This window comes from Meles meles, chromosome 11, assembly GCF_922984935.1.
Source record: "Meles meles chromosome 11, mMelMel3.1 paternal haplotype, whole genome shotgun sequence".
NCBI classification, from domain to species: domain Eukaryota; kingdom Metazoa; phylum Chordata; class Mammalia; order Carnivora; family Mustelidae; genus Meles; species Meles meles.
In genome coordinates, this window is record NC_060076.1 from 55959178 (window position 1) to 55981659 (window position 22482).

The following is a 22482-nucleotide window of genomic DNA, read 5'->3' on the forward strand; positions in this document are numbered from 1 at the left end:
TTAGTGAGTCAGTTATAGTTTAATTTTTCTTAAATGTAAATAAAGTTTTTGAAAAAGTGAAAGTATCAGCATTTGTAAGTTCATGAAGTGTTTGGTTTTCAGTAGTTTATATGAAAGAGTTGACAGCTGATGTTGGAATTCAAATATACTCCATCTGAATTGGAGCAACAATGAGATGCTTGTGGCGTACACTATAAACAGTTCTCTGCTTTCAGACAGAGTCTCTAACCAGAAACTTCAAGGTGTGAGGGACTATTTCTAGGGACATTTTACAGTTCTGTTTTCTCTGAGTCAATTTTATGCTCTCTAAAGGAATAGTTTTAGGATTTCTAGTAAGCGGGGTTTGATGTGTGTCTTTTGAATCCTGTTAGTGACCAATGCTGCTCTTTGGTTTAGACAAAAACCGAGCCCTGCAGGCAGCAGAGCGCTTGCAAGCCAAGCTGCGAGAACGTGGAGATGGAGCCAATGAGGACAGATTGAACCTTCTCAAGTCAGTCTTGCAGAGCCCGCTCTTCAGTCAGATTCTGAACCTTCAGGCTTCTGTACAGCAGCTGAAAGACCAGGTAGGACATGATTCTCCCAAAGCCGTGTTCACAGCATGGCATAGATCTTGTGACAGTCTTGTGTTTTTCTGGAAGGCTGATTTTTGTATGTGTTAATGAACAGTTAATAAAGTCATTTAAATCTCCAAATGAGACATTCAGATTCACTGTGACTCCCCACCCCCAGTTATTTTTGTAATGGTTGTTGCTGTGTATTGTAGATGATATGACATTGTGTTGAAAGCTGTGTGGATGCTGAAGTATGTGTCCCTACAGGACAAGGGGATAATAAAAATAAGTTTAAGGTAGATGGCTGTGGACTTGGTTTCCATCCCACTGAGGCTCATTGTTCATGTGATCTTGTGCATTCGGATTCAGACATTCAGCACGCTTATAAGATTTCAGATAAGCCTGGATTTGCATGTGTAATCATGTGTGTGAGGAAGGGAAATCACCTCTATTTTGACAGTAAAAGAAATAATTACATTGTCATCAGTTAGAGAAATTGCAATTCTCACTTCTTAAAAGAGTGTAAGTAGCAATTGCTTCCAATGACAGCATCAGATGGTGATAAACATTAGAACTTCTAAATGTAACAGTTTTTTTTTCTGTAAAAAAATAAAGAGCATTAAAATTTCCTAGCATTTATGTTAAAATTGAAACATTACAATGACAGAACAAACACTCAAGTTAGATGTTCTTTGAACTTTCTTATTTTAATCACATTTCTCAGGTTTTTAAAAAAAATGTTTTTTGAAATTGTTGTTATCCTTATAAGGCTTGAAGTCAATCTCATTTATGCCTTCAGTCTAAGTTAGTTCTCATTCTAATGTTTTCAGCATTAATTTAATCACTATGGATGACTTGCTAACAAATATTCTGCCTTAAAAGGTTAAAAATGAAATTTGAAGACTAGTTTTATAATTCAGTGAAAGAATAGCTCCAATTAAAAAAATGTGCCAAATGCAAAAAGAACAAATAGTAGCAATAGAGAAGGAATTTGTTTAATGTCACATAAATTCTTAATCTAGATACTAAAATAAGATATGCAAAAAAACAAACAAGAATTTTTAAAAATATTTTTCTCTAGTGAATTATTAGTTAATGATTTTAAAAATTGTGATCATGAATTAAGAAAAGAGTTGTTTTTGTTATATGTAGTTGTGTTTGTTTTTTTGTTTTTTTTTTGCAAGTTATTGAAAAGATTGGTTTTAGGTACTCCTTTTCAGAATGAATTGGCAAGAGTTTGGAGGGATCAGTGTTCTGAGTAGAAGTGTAATTATGATGTGGAAGATTATCTGGTTTTTCAGAGAGTGAAGAAGTCGAACAGATGTCTTCTCCCCTTACTATATTATGTGAAAATATGATTAGAATGGGAGGAAAAGTTGAAACAAAAAGTACTGCTGTGTTAGGAAATACGACTAAAGAGAGAACTAGAAGTATCCTTTCTAGCCCTGAAAGCAGGGAGACCTAGGTTTATTGGTTGTTGACCTTGTTTTACCATTTCCAAATAGAATTAGGGTATGGGCTCTAAAACTTTGGGTCCCAAGTGATTCAGCTGAAATCTCCTTGGAAACCCTTGAGCATAATGTTATCAAGATAGGTAGTCTGCGACCAAGTGCAGTATTGATGAGAGATGCTGATGTATTTCAAGACTCGGGACATTGTGAGGTTTGGGCGTTCTATAGGCTTGTCTCAAATGTCTTTGGACTTTTGGCTAGTTGGTCACCTCTTCAAATACTGAAAGGGACCAAGAAAACCAGCTGGCTTGCACCCTGCTTATTACAAATCCTTAGTGACTTTGAGTGATTTGTTTGTAAAAAGGGCAGAGCCAGAACTGGACCACGGTTTTCTTTCCTCCCAAGGCACAGTCTTTCCCCTTTTGTGGTTCTGCAGCCTGACTCACATCTTCTTTTTCTTTTTTTCCTGAGGGTAGAAACTTGGTCCCTAGAGGTCAGGAGTTCAATTCTGGTGGAAACCATCCACATCTCTCATAGTTTCTATGACTCTTCACTTTAGTCTTCATTTTATTGATGCAATTTTCTTTGTTTACCGAACCATCTTTTTCCTATATGACTAGACTACCTTTCAAAACCTTGTATTATTTTCTGTTTTAAAGTTTAAACATAAATATTATAGACCTATAGTGTTAGGATTAGATTTTCTGTGTAGTTTACTACCTGTTAATTTGTTAATATTTATAATTTAATATTTAATTAGTGAATCTAGGCATAAAATTTTTTTGTGCTTTTAAACCAGTAGGTACACCAGTCTGACCAGTGGCTAGCTTCTGTTTATCTTTTACCTGAGTTATGTTTCCAGTTGTGTAATTTTATATGCACCATGGGTGCAAGTTAGTGTCTCCGTCTTTTTTAGTATTACCAAAAACTTTAACTCCTCCAACTTCATCATCATCCTTCTGCATTTTATAAAGTGAAAGGAGTAAATAATTGAAAAGCCTGAGGTAAATACAGCATATTGGAGAACGTGATCATATTGTTGCATTAATGACAGATGCTGACATACCATGTTGAATTAAGCTGACTATTTTTCCCCCTCAGATCCTTCTCATTATATTCCTTTCAGTAATGCGTAATTTTTCCAATTTGCTTCTTCAGTATTAAGACTGCCCTTAGAAATCAAACTGTTTCCCTTTGGCAAATTAAACATTTGACAGGTGTGTAACTGAGAGGGCAAAAAAGCCATGCCCTGAAGGGATGTGCTATTTAAATATTGTCAAAAATATTAACAGGTCTGAGAGCATAATTGATGCCTCTGTTTAATTCTGCCACATTGTGTATTGTTCTAACCGCCAGCTAAAAGGATGTGTGCTATTAAACCTGAATAATCTCTAATAGCTCCAGTTCCTTTCCTATTGCATGATTCCTGTTTAAGCGAAGAGGAGGAAAAAAAAGAACTGTGACTGTGTGTCAATGATCTGTCAGATGCAAATTCTCAAGTAGTGTCCTCACTGTCACCTAGTCATCACAGCTAATAACTGCAGGGCTCAATGCGTATTCATGACAGAAATCCAGCTATTGTGGGGGAAATAAACACGTTAGCAGTTCAATAATAGAAACTTGTCAGCCATGAGGATATTGGATTTGCATATTTATTCTGTAATGTTTCTCCAGTCCAGTAGAGGTGGATACGACTTTTCTGATTAATTAATTGCCTTGCCTTATGCATTGACCATAGACATTAAATTAAATGTCTTTTTATCATGAGTAGGAAGACTGTGAATTAAAATCACTAATTTTGGTAAAAATTTAAGATTAATACTTAGAAATTGACATTGCAGAGATTCTTTTTTAAAGCTATGGCGACTGAGACCAATTCTAAGATTGAGGAAATAATGTATATAATTCAGGTTACAAATGCTGCTGATACGGGAAATGAGCCTCAGGCCTCAGCATATTCTGGAGGTTTTTCCATGTCTGTGATTTCTGGCCTTTTTGGGGTATGCTATTCTATTATTTTGTGGCTGTTCTTGTTGTTCAATACTTCCATGTTCCTTGTTCATTCACTCTTTTCTCAGAAAAGTTGGCTTATATGCATATTATCCAAATGCATAATGTATACAAATTTAAGCCAGATTTTTTTCTAAGTTTTTCTTTGGAAATTTTGTGACATTTCTTGAAATAATTGGAGAGATGTTGACTTAACGTAGAAATCAGGTTGGAAATTATTGTTCAGTGTTGATTATATTAAGTGGATCCTCCTTTTTAATTTTGAAATACAGTGTTCATTGTATAAAATTTTTGTCTTATATTTCTATGCTTTTAAGTTTTACCTGTTCACATTTCCAAAAGAATTTGGAACAACTTCTGATGGCAAAATGTATGAACTAATGGTAGAGCTACAAAGGTAGAGCTAAACGAAGACCAAATAAAAATATCAGAGAACTGGATGTTCCAAGGACCTTCGATTACTAAAGTTGAGTATTCTCATTTAATTTCCACTCCTCAGGAACAAAGACAACAACAGTTATATAAATATAAGTACATATAAATATAAATATAAATATGCACACACATAGACACACGGAGAGAGAGACAGAGTGCACTGGAGGGTTGTATATTGTCAGTGTGAGACATCATTCAGTGAGCCAAATTTTCCTTGGCAATGGGAGGGTCTTCTCATGGGTGCTTTTTTAGAAGGCTTATAATCATTTATTAATAAAGTCAGTAAAAATACTATGAATAAATAAGAAATTCTCATTATCTAGAGGAGGAAAGAACATACATTTGTTTTACGTACCTAGATAAGAAAGTGAGTGCTATAAGGAATTATGAACTTTGATTACAAGAAAACTTTACATTGGAGGGAACATAGAAGATGGGTCTTAAAAAATGAGTAGGACTTCTTTGCAGTGATTGGGAAAATTATTTCAGGTCGAGGAAACAGTGTTTGCGGGTAGAGTTCTCAAGTGAAGGTGATTGGGGCATATAACAGTGTGTGGAGACATTTTTGACTGTTGTAACTTGGGGTGGTAGGGGCCATGCTACTGGCATGGAAATGAATAGACATCAGGGATATTGCTAAATATCCCTCGGTGCATAGCCCAACCTCCTAAAACAAAGAATTATTGGGTTTATAATGTATGTGGTGCTGAGAGAGTCATCTACAGATCTGTGTTATCAGGGCAACAACCTGTGTGTGGATTCTGCAAGGGAGGAAATGTGGGAGCCAGATTATGAAGGATTTATTAAGGTAGAGTTTTGGGTTTTCTTTGCAGAGGGGTAGTTGTGTATATGTTTTTCATCATTCCTCTTTTGCATTCAGCATTCTGTATCAAACATTATTGTTTCAAATTGAAAATTGAAATTTGTATCATCTATTAAATATAATATTTAACAATCATTTATTTTTTCTCCACATTTAAAAAATTACAAAAATTGAAAATTGTATCATCTATTAAATATAATATTTAACAATCATTTATTTTTTTCTCCACATTTAAAAAATTACAGTAAAACTGCCTAACACAATTAAGGTGAAGGTTTTACTGATATTTTGATAGATAAGACCTTTAATTATAATCATGAAATACATAAATTGTTCTTCAAAGAAATGCTTCTTCCATCTTTCTAAGAGTGAGGTATACTGAGAGTGCATACTAAGAATATAGCATCACATCCTAATTACAATTTTAGTAATGGCTTTTCTGCTCAAGTGTACTGTACACCATGTATGTTTTTCTGATGCTCTGTCTTAAAAGAGGAACAGCCTTCAGAAAGCCTGGAGAAATAAGTAGTCAATTGCATATTTCACATTTTCACAGGGCATGCCTGGAGAGTTACTGTTCCATGGATACTCATTTATAAAGCTGCTAAATCAGGTTCATGACCAAACTGTTGAGGTTTGTTGCTTTTAAGCAGTGGCATCATCATCACTGGTAATTTTTTACAGTTATATTTTTTTAGATTCATGGAAAGATGAGAATTTTCATAACTGGGCATTTTGTTGCTCTGTTCTGACTTTGGTAATTGGAAGGATATGGTTTTGTAGATTCGTAGTAGGGAGCAGAAATGCCCGTGTTTCCTCAGCTTTATTACTTATATAAATGGCAGAAAAATCACCCTTCTCTCTATGGTTTCTAATTGGAGACTAAAATGGAGAAGATTCATCAGTAGCCATGCTGTCTCCCAAGGATGCCTGGCTTAAACTATGACTTGGTGGTGTGGGGGGAAGAAGTACAGAGAGAAAGAAAACATGCCTTGACCCCATTAACAGGAATTATCTAAAACGGGAATGGAATTCATCCAAGTTGATGTTGCTTGTGAAAATGAAAAAATATTTTCTTACCCTCAAAATGGTTTTACTTTTATGATAGAGCATTGCAACTGCCTAACAGGAAAGTGTCTGTTTTTTGAGACTTTAATATACATTATCTAGGAGAAGTTAAAAGAGAAGGAGTGATTCTTATGTTTTTACATTTACCATAGAGTTTATTTACTGTAGGAATTTCAAATACTTTATTTTTGGTACAATAACAGCTTTTAAATGTTTGTTCCTTTAACCAAAAGTTTGTAAATATAGAGCCTTTGAGGGACTAAAATTCTTGTTTTATCCTGGGCAAGAAGGCTTCAAGCTTTTTATACAGTGCTGGATTAAAATGCAGCACCATCTTGCTATTGGGTATGCATGTGTGTCTAAAACAGCAAATGGTGCTAATTGTATGGTGTTTTTGTGACAAAGTTAAATGGTCTTTGGAGAAGAGGGAAGAATGTGAAATTTACTGGGTATAACCTAAATGAGGTTTTTAACCTGAGAATTTAAGAACAATAGAGGTTGATTTACATCTGAAGCTCTATGACAAGAATAACCAACATGGCCTATAGGGAGATCTCATGTTCTGTGGATATTGTCTCATTTAACTAGTCCATCACCTACATGAAGTGTGCATGATCCTCATTTTATCCAAGAAGAAATTGAGGCTGAGAGACGTTGTGTAACTTAATCTGGATCGCACAATTATTCATTGGTAGATTTAGAAGAATGTATGTTTGTCATACGCTACTTTTCTATTTATTTATTTATTTATTTATTTGACAGAGAGAGAGAGAGCAGAAGTAGGCAGAGAGGCAGGCAGAGAGAGGAGGAAGCAGGCTCCCTGCGGAGCAGAGAGCCCGAGCCCGATGCGGGGCTCGATCCCAGGACCCTGAGATCATGACCTGAGCTGAAGGCAGCGGCTTAATCCACTGAGCCACCCAGGCGTCCCTGTCATACGCTATTTTTAAACCCTTAGTTCTCTTGCTGTAAAGGAACAAGTAGGTTGGGAAAATAGTTATTAGTGTTCCTTATTATGCGCTTAATGTTTAGTAAATTCAGAATCATTAAGATTTGCCATTTCTCTTAAATTCTCCCCCATATTTTAACTAGAGGACCTTTTCAATATAAACCAGAACTTTCATTCTGCTTTTTAACTAATTATGCTGGCTTTTACAGTAGATGTGAACTGAGTAGGATAATAGTGGAAGCAGAGACAGTGTGACAAAGTACCATCAGTCTTTATGTGCCTACTTCTGTGTATTTAAACTTGTCTGTAGGGTTTGGTTTTATTTTTCTCTAAGCAGACTGTGAACTGTGAATCAGTTTTATTTGTCTCCTACAAACTTTCTACACTACACTACAAACATTCTAACATGTTGTTCATCTAAGTTTCCAATTTCTCTCTCTTTTTAAAAGATTTTGTTTATTTGAGGCAGAGTGTGCCTGCAAGTTGGGGGGAGGGGCAGAGGAAAAGGGACAAGGAGACTCCTTGCTGAGTTCAGACCTGCCACCCGCCCCCCTCCCCCAGCCATGCACTGCTCAGTCCCAGGACCCTGAGACCATGATTGAAGCTGAAGTCAGATGCTTAACCAACTGAACCACCCCAGTTGCCCCTAGGTTTTCAGTTTCTAAATTTCTTTTTGTCTTGGCATTTAAGGTATATTGATTTACTTAATTTGAATACTTGCACCCCTTTGATGAAGATAGATTCAGCATACTTTGATAACAATATTACTTTTGGTCAATCTACGTTCTTTAATTTTTTTCCCTTGGAAGTTTTGCTAAGAAAGCACAGAAGTGTTGAGGTTTAGATAAAGAAAAGACGTTCTGCAAGTACACATCAGCACACATGCCTAGACCCTGATGTATATGAGGTGTTCCACATGCCCTTTGTTCTTACCCAGCGTAAAAAGGAGTTTTAGAATTAAGTGCTTTTCATATTTGTTTGAAAACCATTTACTAATTTTGGGATAAAATCATGTCATATTCATCTTTGACTACTTTGTACCTAATATGATATTTTACTTAAGTCCAATAAATGATTGCTTAATTAAGAGATATGTAAGTATTCATGAAATTCAGAACTGTTGTGCATCAGTAATTATCTTTTCTTGCCAGAGAAATAATTTTTAGTATAAATAAATTAGCTAAATAACTGAAGTTACTTGGAAGACCTTGTGTTTTTCCTGGTAACCATACTGGAAGGAGGCACCACTCATCATCATCATCATCATAGTGATTACCATGTATGAAATGCTTACTGTGTGCCAGGAGCTGTTGTAAGTCCTGGTTTCATCACTGCAACAGTACTCTAAAGTGGTAGCTGGTAGGAGATAGATGTACTAGATAATGTTATTTTCCTTTTTTATGGATAGGGAAATGGAGGTACTGGGAGGTTATATGCTGGAGCTCGTGTTTAAATGTAGGCTGGCTGACTTCAGACCCCAGGGCTCTGTCATTTTTGTTTCACTGTCCTTGTAAACAGCATAATGAATATGACTGAAGGATATCCTGGTGATTTGAGGTCTTTGTTGTGCGGATCTCAGATGCTGGCAGCATGGTGTGATAGGATTTGGAGACAGACACAGCCCAGATGTGTATTGTGGCATTGATATTTATCAGTAGATGACTTTAAACAAGAGTTTATTTCTTAGAATGAGTATATACATATATATATATATATATATACACACTTAACTTCACTGAACCTCTTTTTGCCCCTCCATTAGTTGTAATATGGAAACTAAATAACATGGATCTAAAAACTCTAAGACATAGGCGGGGAGCTTACCAAGCGTTCAGTATTGATTCTCTTCTTGGTACTTTCTCCTCCTGTTGAGATTTAATATTCTAAGGCAGCAGATCTCAAACATTTTGATTTCAAGACCCCCATTACACTCTTAAAAATTACTAACGACACCAAAGGGCTTTCATTTATGTGATTTTATACATTGGTATTTATCGGGTTAGAAATTAAAGTTGAGAAGTATTTTAAATATTTATTAATTGACTTGAAAATAGCAGTAATCTGTTGCTTTAAAAATTAGAAGAATGGCATTGTTTTACCTTTTTTCACATCTTTTTAATATTGTTTCATAGAAGACTGGATTCTCATATCTGCTTCTGCATTTGATTTGTTTGGATTTGCTGTTTTAGTTGGTGGATATGGAGAACATGTCATGCTGGCAAAGGAGGGAGGATAGCCTTTTTTGTGGATACTCTTCTTTGATAGTGCACCAGAACTATTGGTATTTTCTTTTTTTAAAGATTTACTTATTTAAGAGAAAGAGCACATGTGTATAAGCAGGCACGTGGGGGTAGGGATATGGGCAGAGAGAGAAGCTCAGGCAGGGTCTCCACTGAGCATGGAGCCCAAATGGAGCTCAATGCAGGGCTCCATCCCATGACCCTGAGATCATGACTTGAGTCCATAACCAAGAGTCAGATGCTCAACTGATTGAGCCATCCAGGCGCCCCTGTTGGTGGTTTCTTAAAGTTTAGTTATATGGCGGAATCAGAAACCAAATCAGTGAACATTTTGTACTCTATTATAATAAAAATCTGTCTTATGCTTTCAATATTTTTTTCAACCATGCGTAATTTTATAATAAATTGGTCATTTGGAAAATTTGAAAAAACAGGAAAATTATGTTTCACATTACATTATATAATATCAAAAATTTATACTTGCTAACCATTGCTTCTGGTATTATCAATAGTCTTTAAATTATGGAAAGGTGTCAAGCTCAGGCTGGCACATAACAAGTTTTCCAAAGTTCTAATTTTCACTTGAAACCTCAAATTTTACTATTGGCAACAATTACTGTCAGTTGTTTTCCTTGAAGTGAAAGACTTTGTTTATTTTTGAGAAATTGTCTGCCTTATACCAAGTTTGTACCTTTTTTTAAACTTTCATTTGTTTTTTTCAAGTAATGTGCTCATGAGACAAATAGCTAGTTCGGCTTGCAACTCAAAAAATAATGCTTTCCTCTAGATGAGAGTTGTTATTTTTTTTCTTTTTTAAAAGAGTCTGTTTATTTATTTGTCAAAGAGAGGGGGCACAAGCAGGGGGAGCAATAGGCAGAGAGAGAGGGAGAAGCAAGCCCCTCACTGAGCAGGGAGCCAGGCACAGGGCTCGATCCCAGGACCCCGAGGCCATGAGCAGAGCAGAAGGCAGACACGCTCAACCAACTGAGTCACCCAAGGTACCCCAGACAGAGTTGTATTTTTTATACAGCAGAACTGTGTTATGTTCACTTTTCATTTTGAATCACAGAATATTAAAAAGATTTATACATAAGAGTCAAGATTGAATAAAACTAATTTTAACTACTTCATCAAGAACTTTTTTTTTTTTTTTAAGATTTTATTTGAGAGAGAGAGAGCACAGAAACAAAGACAGCACAAGCAAGAGAGCACAAGGCAGGAGGAGGGATAGGGCCAAGGAGGAGGGGGATGGGTGGGACTGAGTGGGGAGAGGCAGAAGGGCAAGCAGACTCCCTGCTGAGCAGTGACACCCCCCCCCCCCATGGGGGACTTGATCCTAAGACCCCAGAGGATCGTGACCTGAGCCAAAGGCAGCTGCTTAACCAACTGAGACACCCATGCGCCCCCTCCATCAAGAACTTTTTAAAGTGACTTAAGCAATGGACTGTTGCTCTTGATGAGAAGAGTTGATAAATGTCGCACCTTTTTTTTCAGCCTATCACAAACACCTCTCCCCTAATAACAATAAAAGGAAAGTACTATCAAAAAAGATCAAACAAGTATGAAAAAGAAACCATTGCTTTTGAAATTAGTGGACTTTAATTGGAATTTCAGGAACTCAGGAGATAGGTTAAAGAATCCTGTAATATCTTACTTCATTGTAGAACTTTTTTTTAATGGTAAACTTAAAATTTATTTTATGACAATAATGACAAAAATTTAAAACAAAACTGTGGTTGTTTTAAGTTCAGGTTATTTTGCAATCTTTACTCAAGTATTCATATACATTTTAGGAAATTGGGGGGGGATTTGAATATTTTCAACTACGAGTGTTCCTATAGATTTTAGTGAAATTTAGACCTTTAAAAATTAGTTTATAAAATAAAAATGGAATACTCTGCATTATGCTGACTGAGCCTGACATTTTTGTGCATTGTGTATTGATTGTAATTATGATGTAATTTTAAGAATAAATAAAATTTTCATAGATGCAACTCTGAATGAAGACTAGAACATTCTAAAATAGCATAACCTGCCATGTGGCCATTCATTTAACTTGATGACATCACTTATGTTGTATAGACTTCGCAGTTTTGCACTTGATCTTGTCATTTAATAGTCTATAACAATAGACATTGCTTTAGGTAGATTATTGATATAGAGCATTTATATATGCCTCTCTAAATATCAAAAGGGAGAAGGCAAGAAGAGTCTTGGGTGCTCTTTTTTTTTAATGGAAATCTTTTTTTTTTTAAGATTTTATTTATTTGACAGAAGGAGAGAGATCACAAGTAGGCAGAGAGGCAGGCAGAGAGAGAGGGAGAAGCAGACTCCCTGCTGAGCAGGGAGCCCCACACTGGACTTCATCCCAGCACCCTGGGATCATGCCTGAGCTGAAGGCAGAGACTTAACTCACTGAGCCACCCAGGCACCCCGAGTCTTGGATACTATTTAATTCATTTTTTTCTTTACTTTCATCTTGAGTTTCTTGGTTGATGATTTATCTTTTTTATTTAGCACATGGGAATTTTAGGAAAAATGTGCCACTGAAACTTTACAGAGGCAGATGCAGAAAATTTACATTCTGATTACTCAGAATGACTGCTTAAATATTTCTGGGTTAAGGAATTATTTTCTAAATTCAATAATCTTACATTTTAAATTTATCAGCCAGTGATCTTCAATGGCTACTTTAAGAATAACTACAAATTCTTGTCCACTATCTGCTTTGCTGTTTAACAATTCATAGCTATTAAAAGTATTCTATCTTAGTAGGTGTGTGAACTATGCCTGGTGGAGCAATTTTATAGGATCCCTAACATATTAGTGATTATATAAAGCATTTTATCTTAAAGAGATAAAGAGATACTGTCCCATCCCCTAGAGCCCAATGTCTTAGACATTTGAAGTGCTCAGTAAGTATCTGAATGAATGAAACGAAATTCACAGAGAAAATGTGAAATTATTCTTATTCCATCAGAAAAGGCCCCCCTTCCCACCACGTTATAATTTGCTGCTTCATTTTGTATCGTGTTTAGTTCAGGAGCTGTGGAGGTACTTTATGTCCAAAATAGTCTCGTCACATTAAGCTAATCCCCTTTGAACATGCAACTCAATTTCTTTAATTAGCTTTAAAAATAAGGATCATTAAATCAGAGTGCCACCATCAATTACTGTGCAAGGGTTTGCCTGTTCAATAATGCATCAGAGTTGTGCTCTAATCAGTATTTCACTGAAAGATTTATGGAAAAGGAGGCCTCCCTTGCTTCCAAACTTGAAATACAGTTCTATTATGTCTAAAATTTTTTTCCTATGATTGCTACCATTTTAGATGCTGTACTTCATTGGTATCCTATCCATTTTTGCATTTCATATTTGGGATCAGTTCCAGAGAGTGTTTTACAGCATTTTTGTAAATTCACAAGAAAATAGGCACTCTTCTTGTTCTGCAAGAAGAAAAGACAAGGTGCAGATTAAAAAAAAAACCAAAAAAACAAAACAGTCTGCATTTCTATGAGGTGCACCTGTTATGGCAAATTCCCCAGTGAGTGCTTTATTTTTTATTTCTCATTATATTAGGGAGTAACAAACAAACAAAAAATGGGGAAATTGAACTAGCAATATATGCTTATAAATTTGTTTAAAGTCTACCAGAACTAAGGTTGTAAAAGCAGTGGTCATTTTTCTTGCTTAATACAAGATAATATATATTTTAGCTTTGAAATGATAGAAATATCCATCAAATTATATAAGCATTTGGGTTACTTTATTCTCATTGCTATTCTATGGGTTTAGAATAGTTGAAATAACAGGACCAGTAAACAGGTTTTGATAATCTATATAAAAATGCTTTAGGAAATTCAGTTTGATCCTAAGCAATCATTTTTCTAGACAGTTATATAAGTACTTCTGGGAAGATTGATGTTAGCCATTAAAATAGAGCTAATAATATTAACTTCCTTTTCAGTTAACAATCCAGAAGGGATATATGAAACATAAGACGTCAGCATTTCAGTATTTTTTAGCAGAGTTAGTTAAGTGAATCTGCATGTTTGAAGATGTTATATTTGGTTAAACTTAGGTACATAATCATATTTATATGATCAAAATATTTAAGACATTGATATTTTAAGTATTTTTGGAACGAAATTAATTTTGTATAATTATTGAAAAAAATTTTAATTTGGAATCTCATACAAATATATCAACCTTGTATTAGGGTGGGTCAACATACTTCAATATAAAAGTATTAGATGACATAATGATTATTTTTTTATTCTAATTTGGTGGGCAATTAAATGATTACAAGTTATAAAAACTCATAATCTTTGAGAAAGAAAATCTACGAGTGCTAATGAGGTGAAAATGCACTTGCTGAGGATTCATTTTGACTTGAGCACTTGTTGAAGGATTTATTCTGTGGATGGGAATTAGCCAGTTGAAACCATACCAAGCCTGCAGAGAGTCATACATCACAGTAATAGACTTGGCTTCATCTTCAGATACCCACTTTCTATATTCTCTTTCACTTAAGGTGAATGCCTGGTAATTGAACTTTAAAATCTAAGTTTCTGTCAGAAGATTTAGCTTGATAATATGGAGGCTGTTCAAAGTACCTTTTTTCTTTCAGAGAAGTGTACGTTTTATCAGTCATCGGAGTGCCAGGTTCTGTGCTCTGATTTTATCACTTATCTTACAAACTTAAAGAAAAGAGAGACAGAGAGAGAATTGACATACAGTAAAGGTCAAAATTAAGTAGTTCAAGGATTTTTTTTTTTTATAAATTGAATGTACACATACAACTCTTCACCTAAATCGAAGTACAGAAAATTATTAACACTCCACAATACTCTGTATCCCCTTAGTTGGTCCTCATCCTCTTCCCAAAGAATCAGTTTTTTTTTTTTTTCCAGCCTATCTGAGGTAAAATTGACATATAACTGTGTAAGTTTAAGGTACGCAAAGTGATATTTGATAGACACATACATAGTGAAATTATTACCACAGTGAGGTTAGTTAACATATCTGTCACCTCTGTAATAATGTTTTTTTGTGTGTGTGGTTTAAACATTTAAGATCTACTCACTTAGCTTTCAAATATACCATAGAGTACTGTTAACTTTAGTGACCACACTGTACATTAAATCCCCAGGAAGTTCTTGTAACTGGAAATTTATAACCTTTGATCAACACCTCCCCACGTCCTCTAGCCCCTGGCAACCACCAGTCTACTCTCTGTTTTTGTGAGATTGGCTTTTTTAGATTCCTTGTAGAAGTCAGATTCATACACTGTTTTGACTGTTACCCGTAAGTATTTGAATTTTATATAAATGCAATCTGAGTATACATGCTTTGTTCCTGGCTTTGTCTTTGTGTCTGTGATTTTCCTTCGTGTTATTATATGTAGCTGTAGTCCCTTTCCATTCTTCATTGTAGGAATGTACTAGACTATATCTGTACTTTGTTGATAGTAAGTTTTTACTAGTTTTTGGCTATTATAAACAGAACTGCCATAAACGTTCTAGTACATGTCCTTTGCTGTTCATTAAATATGGATTTCTCTTGGATGTTTACTTACAAGTGAAATTTCTGAGTCTTAAGGTATGTATTCAGCATTTGTAGATTCTGCCAGTTGATTTCCAAAGAGTTGTGGATCTGTGCTCTCACTGCAGTGTAAGAAAATTTTCATGGCTCCACATCTGTGCTTACACTAGCTACTGTCAGCTTTAAATTCCTCTTTTTCTAATTGTAGGCATTCTGAGGGGTATGTTGTAGTATCATATGATGACTAATGATACTTTTCATATGCTTTTGATCATTTGGATATCCTCCTTTGTGGAGTTCCTGTTTTAAGTCTTTTGCCAATTTTTCTACTGGTTTGTCAGTCTTTACAGACTTAAAACAGGTTTTTTTTTTTTTTTCTTTTTCTGAATACAACTTTGTTGGATATTTGTATTGCAGCTGTCTTTTTTTTTTTGCTTTGTGTCTTGCTTTTTGACTCTCTTAGTTATATGTTTTGATGACCAGAGGGTTTTTTTTTAATTTTAATAAAGTCCAGTTTGTATAACCTTTCCTCTATGTGTATTGCCTTTTTTGTCCTACTTAAGAAATCATTGGTTATGCCAAGGGTATAGAGATTTTCTCCCAGAAGCTTGTTTTAGCTTCTAAATTTAGGCTGTGTATGAGGTAAAGTATGTATGTTAATTTTCCATTTGACTATCCATTTGAACCAGAACAATTTATTGAAAAGATCATTCTTTTCTCCCTTACACTGGCACACTAAATCATGCGGCCATATATATATATATGGCTCTGTTTCTAAACTTTAGGTTGTATTCAGCTTTTTAAAATAATTTTATCATTTTATTTTATTTTTTTTAAAGATTTTATTTATTTATTTGACAGAGATCACAAGTAGGCAGAGAGACAGGCAGAGAGAGGAGGAAGCAGGCTCCCTGCTGAGCCGAGAGCCAGATGCGGGGCTCTATCCCAGAACCCTGAGATCATGACCTGAGCCAAAGGCAGAGGCTTAACCCACTGGGCCGCCCACGTGCCCCAGTTTTATCATTTTAAATGCAATCTTTTTTTAAGTTTTAGTTTCTGTTTGTTTTTTTTTCCTCCTAGGAAATAGAGCTGCTTTTTTTAATATTGACTCTATCAACTTTATTTAGAATGTTGTTCAGATCTTTCATATCCTTGATTTCCCCTCCCCCCTTTCTATCAGTTACTGAAAGGGATAAGTTATAATCTCTACTTATGATTGTGAATTTGTCTGTTTCTCATTTGGATCTGAGTCCTTTGGCCCTACAAATTTTGAGATTATATTTTTGTTTTTATTTTTTTAAGATTTTATTTATTTATTTGACAGAAGGAGAGCACAAGCAGGGGGAGCAACAGAGTGAGAAGGAGAAACAGGCTCCCCATTGAGCAGGGAGCCCTGTTTTGGGCTGGGATCCCAGGGTCCTGGGATCATGACCTGAGCTGAAGGCGGACGTTTAAAGAGGGAGCAAGCCCATGTGCCCCTGAGGTTATATTTTTAGATGACTTAGACTGTCTTGTCTTTTCCTGAATTGAGCCTTTATCTATATGAATTGTCCCTCTTTATGTCCAGTAATGCTTCTTGACTTAAAGTCTGTTCATCTGATAGTAGGGCAGGTATACCAGGCATCTTCTCTGTAATGTATATATGGTGGATCTTTCTCCTTTCATCTTTATCTTTTCTGTTATTAACTTGTATCTTCAGTGAATAGCATCTATGTGTTTTGTTGTGTTATACAGTCTTAAAATTGTAGTTATTTAATTGCTAATAAACTTTAATTGACCTTTTTCTCTTTTTGTCTTGTTTATTCATTTTTTTTGGTATTAGTTCACTTTTTATTTCATCTTCTTCTGTTAACACACTACTGATACTTAATTTTATTATTCTTTTAGTGGTTACCCTAAAGATTATAGTAAGTATCCTTGGCCTATTTGAGTCAACTTTTTAAAAAAACCTTATTTTGTGATAATTATACATTCTCAATAATTTTTCAATATTGTATAGAGCGGTCCTCTGTGTACTGCAGCAGGTTATCTCCAGTGGTAACGTCTTGGTAATTAAAATAAAAAATCAAAACCACGGAAACTGATAATGGTTTAATGTCTATCATTTTTTTTTTCAGTCTGTGCCATTCTTTGTCTCACATAGATTTGTGTAATCACCATCACAATCTAGATACTATTCCATCACCACAGTGATCTCTCTGTGCTACTCATTAATTGCTCTCCCCTGTTCCCTCCCTGCCACCATCCCTGTCCCCTGGCAACTTTTCTGTCTTTATAATTAAATCATTTCAAGAATTTTATAAACATAGTCATAATGTATGGGACCTTTGAAATTATCCCTTTTTCATTCCACATGATGCTATTGTGAACCATCCAAGTTGTTGTGTGTATTCATCTTTTCTTCCTTTTTATTAGTTAGTATTATTCCATGGTATGCACACATCTCTTGAGAGACCCTTTGTTTCTTTCCAGTTTTTCACTCTTGTAGATAAAGCTGCTGCATGGTTTTGCATCTGCATAATTTTAATTTCTGTATAATAAATGCCTAAGAGTGTAATTGCCATGTTGCAGGATAAATGCATGTTTAGTTTTTTTAGACACTGCCAAACTCTTTGTCAGAGGGATTCTACCATTTTACATTCCTGCCAGCACTGCACAAGCAGGCCATTTTCTCCACATTCTCACCAGCATTTGGTGCTGTCACTATTTTTTATTTAATCATTCTGGTAGGTATATAGTGATATTCTTTGTGCTTTTAATTTGCATTTCTCTAATGGATAATGAAGCTGAACATCTTCTGTGTTCTTATTTGCCATCCACATATCCTCTTTGGTGAAATGTCTTTGTTCATTTTCTAATTGAATCTTCTTTAGCATGGAGATTTGAGTTTTTTTCCTTTAGACCAGACATGAGTCTTTTGTCAGATATATAACCCTTAACTTATTTTGATTTTACTTTAATTAGAACTTTTGCTACTTCTTGGAAAATGAAAGGAATTTAGTACAGTTCAATCTCCTGTACCCTACTTGTGTCTTCTGTGTAATTATTATGTACGTACCTATATTTCATTTCATTCCTACCTATATTTAAAACTCCACAAATTTTATTTATTGTTTTAAGACATTGCCATAGATTTACTCCCTTAAAAAAAAAAAAGATTTATTTATTTATTTTAGGAAGAGAGTTCAAGAGCGAATGGGGGGAGGGCAGAGAGAGAGAGAGAATCTCAAGCAGACTCCCTGCTGAGTGCAGAGCCTGATGCAGGTCTCCATGTCATGACACCAAGATCAGCTGAAACGAAATCAAGAGGCTTAATAGACGGGGCCCCTCAGGTGTGCCCCGATTTACTTAAATCTTTATACCCTTTTTTGTGCTCTTCAGTGTTTTTTCTTCATTAGGGAAATTTCATGAGGGATCTTTTGTGTTTCTGAGAATTTACTTGTGTTTTTCTTTCGTAGAATTCGGAAGCAGTACTGTCTGTGTGTGTGTGTGTGTAGGGATGGTATTCTGAAAATGCTAAGTTGACTTCTTTTTTTTTTTTCATTTTTAGTTTTTTAAATTCTATTGTCTTCTATTTTTTGATTAACTTAGAAGTTTAGTTGTCAGTTTTATTCTTCTTTGAAGATAAGGTGCCTTTTTGTTCTGGTGGCTTTAGATCTTCCCTCTGTCTTGGCCTTCAGCAGTTTTACTATGACGTGCTGTGGTAGTCAGCCTCTGGGATGGACACAGATGATCCCTGCCTTCTGGTGTTCATGCTCTTGTGTGATCTTTTCTCTTTGTGGGGTCTCTTTATTGATTTGCTTCTGATGACTAGAATATGGCAGAAGTGATTGTTTCTTCCTGATACCTTTAAAGAGTTTTTCACAGCACTTTCTATAAATTTTCTTGATTGATCTCAATGGAGGGGTTAACTCTGATGTAGCTCTTCCCACAGGGTCAGCTTAATTGTGTATAGAACCAAAGAGAATTTTTTTGTTTTCTTGGGATACTGTTACAGAAGCAGCTCTCTTAGCACACCTCCAAATAAGTGGCTTGCTAGACAGAATGACACTGTCCTTCAAGGCATATGTATGGCTGATCCTTAGAGCGCAAAACACTTATTTTCAGACATTTTGTTGTGTGTACTTCTGCAGCCGTTCCCAGGTAAATGTGATTCACCAGAGTCATTTTTAGAGCTGTTTTACCTGTCATAATTATTTTTATAGTTATGTGACTTTGTTATATAATATAAAAATTTATGGCAAAGGATAACAGTTACTGGTAAATTGGTTGTGTATAATCAAACTGTAAAACACTGAAGATCAAAGATCTCATAAAAATCTGGGTTTCTTAAATGAAATTATTTCTCAAGTGTCCACATTCTTGCTTCATCTTAAAGAGACTGAGATGGAAAATAATGCCATATTAAATGAGTGCAGTTCATGTGAAAAAGAAGTGGGGAGCTCTCATGCATCAAGATATTTGTGAATGAATGCATCCATGCTTCAAGTTAAAAGAAAGTACTTAGGTTATGTATCTGTGCTGTGTTATGAGTTCTACCTTATCTGGCCTTTTGAAATAACAACCAATTTCTGTTCTGACTGTATCCTATTTTTTTTTTTATTAAAGATTTTGTTTATTTATTTATTTAAGAGAGGGAGAGAGAGAGAACACAAGTGGGCGGAGGGGTGGAGGGACAAGCAGACTCCCTGATGAGTGGGGATCCTTACCTGGGGAGGATCCCAGGACTCTGGGATTATGACCTGAGTGGAAGTCAGACACTTAAACAACTGAGCCACCCAGGGACCCCCTCTCTCCCCGACTGCATCTTAAAAGAAGGCTTGATCTATACTTCTAAATGTGAAGGGTATTTCATCCTGCCTTTTTACAAAGAATTTGACTTTTTTTTTTTTTTTTTAGATTTTATTTATTTATTTGACAGAGAGAGAGAGAGAGAGAGAGATCACAAGTAGGCAGAGAGGCAGGCAGAGATAGGGGGAAGCAGGCTCCCTGCCAAGCAGAGAGCCCCATGCGGGGCTCGATCCCAGGACCCCGAGATCATGACCTGAGCTGAAGGCAGAGGCTTAACCCACTGAGCCACTCAGGCGCCCCAGAATTTGACTTTTTAATTGAGTAATTTACATAATCTTCATTTTATTATGTTTTAGGTATTAGCACTAATTCAGATCCATAAATTAAGTTAATATGTTTATTTACTAAAACCATAAAAAGCCTTTTTAGATTGAAATATTCAGCCAGAACTTAAACAGAGAACAGATAATTATTTAGTGACTCTTGCTCATTTACTAGCAACTTCCATAAATCATACAGATTGTTTATCTGTATATAAAAATCACCAGATAGTTGTGTTTTCTTCTGTTTATTTTATATTTATAAACCAAGATGGGAGTCAAGCTTTTTTAATTAAACATTTATGCTGTGTCTGCTATGAACAGGTCTATCAAGACAAATAAGATCCATTCCTGTTTCTCAAGGAGATCATAGCTCTGATAGCCATTTTATTAAATAGTTACGGCAGAGTCAAAGGTGCCTTTGTGCTTTTTTCTGAGTGTAAATCTGCACATTTAAAAACAACCCTTTTGTATGATGATATAATTAAATTGTAGTTTTTAGATACATGATCTCTTTAACCTCTACTCTTACATTTACATAGACCTCAGGGGCCAAGAGGAGACAGGAGGAGTCATTGACATTGGTAAAAACCTTAACAAATTTGGAAAAGACCATTGATGTTCAGTACTTTTCTATGATTCTCATAGTACTGTACTTGTTCTGGTCCTGTAACTTTACTTTTGAGTGCCTTCACACCTGTCTTCCATAAACTCAGAGCTTCTGTTTCACCAGTTAACTTCATATAGATAAACTCTCTGTTCTTGGAATGTGATTTGTTCATTCTGGCTTACCGTAGCAGAAGTCCAAATATTTTTCTCCTATGGAAACATACTATAGGCATGAGGTCTTGGTGTGTGGGATCCTCAGCCTGTCACAGATTTCATTATGCCATCTGCTTCAACCTGAGCGGTGTATCTTCTGCTGGCAGACTTTACTGAAGTTGCCATGGCTCAGGATTTAAAAAAAAAAAAAATTTGGCATAAGGAGCTTGCTTTTGAAAAAATAATAATTGATCATGCTTGCTGTAGATTTTAAAATAACCATTTGAAAGGATTCCCAAAACCCTCTTCTCAACTCAGTGATCTCTATTTCATCTGTGACTATAGATAGCCAGTATAATATAAGCCAGTATAAGTTGGTATTTAATTTTAGGGACAGGTAACAAGCTCTTAGGCATGGATTAGTGATATGTTATAAAATATTTTGATTGTTCTGTCAATGTAAATTTTACCTAATGTCTTATTTCTAGAAATGATACCTCAAATGACTGTTTCTTATGTGTATAGTACATAGGAACACCTTCTTGAAAAAATCCAGATCATAATCTACTTATTAGGTGTGTGCCTTTGTGTAATATTGTCATCTGAAAAATGGAAATAATGATAGAGGGAGAGTTGTTGGGGAGATGAAATCAGAGTAAGTCCCTAAAAAAATAAACATTTGTTCTGCAAATGTATATTGAATACCAGCTCTGTGCAAGGCACTCCTGTGGAGAATGAAGGACATAATAGAGAATAAAATAGTCCAATTCCTTCACTGGGGAATTCTACATTCTAGTCTGTCCACAGAGATTGGGATGGAAGCTCCCTGACAACAGGGTCCATGGCAAGTGCCAAGAAGAGAAACAGGGTAGGCTCGTGGGGCATTAATGGTGGGATGCTGTCTTGGGTAGTGTTGTCAGGGAGGGCTTCTCTGGGATGAAGTTGAGCACACCTGTATGAAATTAAGCAATAAGCATCTAGATGTTGGGGGAAGGATGTACATGGCTGATAGAGTGAGCAGTTTGCTTTGAAGAACTGTGAAGAGGTTGGTATAGCTGCATCCTGCTGGGTGAGGGACACAGTGCAGGAGATGAGTTCAGAGAGTGATCCAAAAGCATTACTGATTTACTCTTTCTGATAAGTAATCGTGGGTAAAAATTTGCAGTACGGACATCCTACAGAAATGGGAAATTATTTAGCTTTAACCTGATAATCTGTGTAATAGACACATACAAGTAATCATATTTCCAGAATGGAATTATCTTTTTTGTCATTGTTATTACTTATGTCATTGTATCTGGAGTTAACCAAACTGAAAGGCTTGAGGGCATAATCCTCCAGATTTCCAACTCTGTTGGAGACTTTTGATACCAGGAGCAAACAGTTAAGGTCTACCTATGATGTTAGAGGGAAGAATCCACAAGAGGACCACCTTACTTCTGAGATGATCTCCAAGTTCTGGATGTTCCCCAAACCACCCTCAGGTATGATAATTCAGTATAAGGACCTACAGAATTTATTGGAAGCTTTTCTACTCATGC

The 22482-nt window shown here is 35.6% G+C and overlaps 1 protein-coding gene across 9 annotated transcripts in view; it reads left to right on the forward strand.

The window, feature by feature from the left end:
- Nucleotides 1–22482, forward strand: part of MPDZ (multiple PDZ domain crumbs cell polarity complex component) — a 166396-nt gene that overhangs the window by 28677 nt on the left and 115237 nt on the right. For all 9 annotated transcript variants that reach the window (XM_046022442.1, XM_046022448.1, XM_046022450.1 and 6 more), the window contains one exon: nt 397–563. In XM_046022442.1, coding sequence (XP_045878398.1) covers nt 397–563 — 167 coding nt within the window. The remainder of the gene's footprint in view (nt 1–396; nt 564–22482) is intronic.